This window comes from Egretta garzetta, unplaced genomic scaffold, assembly GCF_000687185.1.
Source record: "Egretta garzetta isolate BGI_Z169 unplaced genomic scaffold, ASM68718v1 scaffold521, whole genome shotgun sequence".
NCBI lineage: Eukaryota > Metazoa > Chordata > Aves > Pelecaniformes > Ardeidae > Egretta > Egretta garzetta.
In genome coordinates this window covers 114,344-118,018 of record NW_009258488.1, presented here as the reverse complement: position 1 = coordinate 118,018, position 3,675 = coordinate 114,344, and the positions used below count along the sequence as shown (strand labels likewise).

The window sequence follows — 3,675 nt, the reverse complement described above, 5'->3', positions numbered from 1 at the left end:
GGGCTTGGTAAAAAAAATAAATAAATCCCCGGGGCAGCTCCCTGCGCTGCGTTCCCTGCGCAAGCCCGCCCTGCCCGGGGCCTCACTCTCCGCTCTCCTCCGCAGGATGGCTCTCTGCTGGCCTCGCCCTTTCTCAAAGGCTTCCTGGCAGGCTACCTGGTAGCCAAACTTCGCTTCTCAGCTGTCCTGGGATTCGTGGCTGGCACCTGCACAGGGATATACGCTGCTCAGAACTACGCCGTCCCCAACGTTGAAAAGACAGTCCGGGACTATTTCAGTTCACTGAAAAAAGGTCGGGACTAGCGAGGAGCTCTTTGGCAGCGGTGACTGTAAGAACGGTACTCCTTAGTTAGCGGGCACAGAAGATTCCTAGGGCTTTCAGAGGCGCATCACGTACACCGTTCTTTTCCACTGGAAAAGGGCTTTACACCACATCCTTGTGAGACATCAGTGGGTCTGGTTATGGGGTATTTATTAGAGCATCGTGCCAGCGATGATCACTCCGCTAACCCACAGTGGCTTGGAAGCATTGGCAGCTGATGGTTTGCCAGTTGCTTTTTCCCCATCACCTCTCTCCCTGTGCCCCTGCGGACCGAAAGGCTGCCTGTGACCTGTCATCACGCTCACCACCCGTGCACCCTTCCGCCGAGCACACGCTTTGCCCTAGGAATATGCTTTGTGTGGCTTCCTGGGGAGGCTTGTAGTTCTCTTCCTAATGAAAGACAAAACTTCTCTTCCACTGCATCAGAAATGTAGCAGGTAACATCGTGTTTTAATCAGGCTCATTAAATTCATGGTATTTGGTCTCTTCTTGAATGTTCTAGGGTGCGAGTCTGTCTGGCCTGTCTGCACTGATAGCAGCTCGCCCTTGCTGGCTGCCGCCTGAAAATGGTGATATTTGGTAATGCTGCTGGCTCTGCGAACCGGGTGCTCCGGAGGGGGCTGTGGGGACTGATGCTGGTCTTGTCTGTAGCCATATATGGCTCTCATGCTCCCCTCCTCACCCTGTGCAAGGTGGATGGGATGATCCCCTTCAGCTCTGCGTCCGTCGTGGTTCTTGTTGAGCTGACAAAACTGGTGTTTTCCCTCTTGTCCCTGCTGATCTGGAACCGGGAGCTGCTGGGAGTCGCCGTGTCATGGCACCATGTTGCCCCCTTCGCCCTCTCTGCCCTGCTCTACGCTGCCAACAACAACCTGGTGGTTCACATGCAGCTCTTCATGGATCCCAGCACCTACCAGGTCTTGAGTAACTTAAAGATCGTCAGCACCGCGCTCCTCTACAGCCTCTTCCTGCGCCAAAGACTCAGCATGCGCAAGTGGCTGGCGCTTTTCCTGCTGGTGGCTGCTGGGGTGAGCTACAGCTGTGGTGGCCAGCAGGACCCGGGCAGCCCCTCCAAGATGCAGCTGCACATCACGCTGGTGGGCTTCTTGCTGATCTCAGTGTACTGCCTGATATCAGGCTTGTCTGCTGTCTACACGGAAGCCATCCTGAAAACCCAGGCGCTGCCCCTCAGCCTTCAGAACCTCTTCCTTTATTTCTTTGGGGTCCTGCTCAACTTGATTGGCTACTTCTGGAGCAGCGCAGAGGGTGGTTTCTTGCAGGGCTTTTCCTCCTGGGTGCTGGTGATTGTCGTCAGCCAGGCCTTGAACGGCTTGATCATGTCCGTGGTGATGAAGCACAGCAGTAACATCACCAGGCTCTTCGTGATCTCCTGCTCCATCCTGGTCAACGCCCTCCTGTCCGTCACCCTCTTCAACCTGCAGCTCACCCTCCTCTTCTTCGTTGCTGCCTTGTGCATCGGCCTCGCTGTTCACTTGTACTATGGGGTCACGTAGCTGCTGCCTTCCTGCCCTGCCTGCTCCAGGGCAGTCTTCTGTCATTCCTCAGGAGGGTTCAGTGCTTGTGCTGGGGCCGGTGTTGGAAGCGCAGCAATGCTCTGGCCATCGGCCTCCCTGCCCTACTCTTTGCAGGGAGTCGTCACTGCTGGGTGCGTGCAAGGGGCCCCCAGCAGAGGAATGCTGAGGGGGAGAGTGCCCTGTCCCAGTTTCCGGGGGGGAGCTGGGCTCTGCTCCAGCCTGGCCGGGTTCCCGCACCACTGGGCAGGCCCAGCCTCGAGGCTGGGTCCTGAGCGCCTCGGTCACGTGGCGTATCACGTTCTCAAGCTGCTTCCCCCTTCTTCCCCACACCAAAGAGCACACCCGTTTCTTGTGCCTGTAAATGCCCCTGCGCTGGTGAATTCTGCCATGCTGCGGGCTCTGCAGCCCTGCTGCCTGGCCGCTGCCAGGCCAGCGGCAGCCTGATGCTCTTCCCACCCCTGGGGATGGTGCTTCCCTGTGGCAGGGGTCCACATCCATCCAACATGCCCAGCTGAACCCCAGCCTTTGCTTCAGGGGAGCCCTGGTGCTGTGGGAGGTGACCCCCTGGCCTGTGCCCCCTCTGAGCCCCCAGCAAGGTGGGGTCATGCCACGGCCGGAGGTGTTTCTCCCACCCCTCTGTGTGGTTTTTCAGCCCACCCCCAGCCCCTGGCTGAAGGGCTGCTGTCCTTAGGCCCCATTTCCCCTTCTCGGGCACGGTGTCGCTGCTCCATGCAGAGCAGATGGGGAGCAGGGGGATGTGGGAGCTGTTTCACCTGCTCCCAAATAGGAGGTAGCACCCAAATTTGTACCAATGCTGTGGCTAGTGAGTTCCTAGCAGGCAGAAGTCACCGCTGGCTCTGGCCGGGGTTATTAAAGTTGCGGTTCAACAGCACGTGTGTGTCTGTCCTCCTGGCAGGAAGGCTTCTGTTTCGCTTGGCAGAGGTTTGGGAGCCAGGGGCGCATCCGAGCCTGACAACACTCATCAGTGAAGGGGCACCCACTTTATTCCATGTGGCAGCAGCCCAGTGGCCGCCAGCCCTCCAGCCGTGCCCCCTCTGCTCCCATTGCAGGGCTGTGCTCCCGCAGGCACGTGCCCAGTGGCAGAGCAGGGCTTTCCCCATGGGGGCAGAGGGGTGAAGCGCTCCCCTCCTGCCAGCAAGCACCCTCCTGGGGGCCCGGTGTCTGCAGGGAGCTGCTCTCAGCAGCCGGAGCAGGCAGGATGGGAGGCCTTGCCCTGCTTAACTCCAGCTGGGTCCTGCAGCATCAGGGCTGGTGGCTCACTTTGGGGAGGAGGGGTTGAGGTGGCAGGGGTCTGCAGGTGCAAAGGTCCAGCTCTCGCTGGAGGAGCAGGCAGTGCTGAGCGCGCAGCCGCTGCCTCTGTGCCTTGGCCAGGGCATGCTGAAAGGCCACAATCAGGTCTGCCCACAGCCTCCTCCAGGCTCAACAGCCCCAAAATACAGAGCGTGAGGTGAAACAGAGGGTGAGGTGACACAGAAAATACCCAGGAGCAGATTTTAATGGGAGGGCAGGACAGACCATGGGGACGAAGCACGGGGCTTGGCTGGGTGAGCGCTGCCTGCCCCCAGCCAGCCCCACTTCCCCATGCTTCTTCCTTCCCCACCCACCCCTACATCACCTTCCTTCTGGTCCTTCCCACAAGCGTTCCCCAGCAAGCACGTTCCCCCATCTCCCTCAGCATCCGTTAATCTGTTTTCTCTTTCCTATGGGGACAGGCTGCGAGAGTTGGGGGTGTTCAGCCTGAGGAAGAGAAGGCTGCGGGCAGAGCTGAGTGGGGCCGGGCAGGGCCTGAAGGGGGGC

General features: G+C 59.4%; 1 protein-coding gene across 1 annotated transcript; it reads left to right on the top strand.

Annotated features, from left to right (window-relative positions):
* Positions 1 to 206: 206 nt before the first annotated feature.
* On the top strand, positions 207 to 3,612 carry SLC35A4 (solute carrier family 35 member A4). The gene is made up of 2 exons (XM_035900835.1): positions 207 to 292; positions 825 to 3,612. Exon 2 carries the CDS (start codon positions 889 to 891, stop codon positions 1,834 to 1,836), a length of 948 nt encoding a protein of 315 aa, XP_035756728.1. The 5' UTR covers positions 207 to 292; positions 825 to 888; the 3' UTR covers positions 1,837 to 3,612.
* The last annotated feature ends 63 nt before the right edge of the window (positions 3,613 to 3,675 follow it).

Bases quoted from the DNA above. Each gene is read 5' to 3' on its own strand.
- SLC35A4 (XM_035900835.1), top strand. From the start codon at position 889: ATGGTGATATTTGGTAATGCTGCTGGCTCTGCGAACCGGGTGCTCCGG.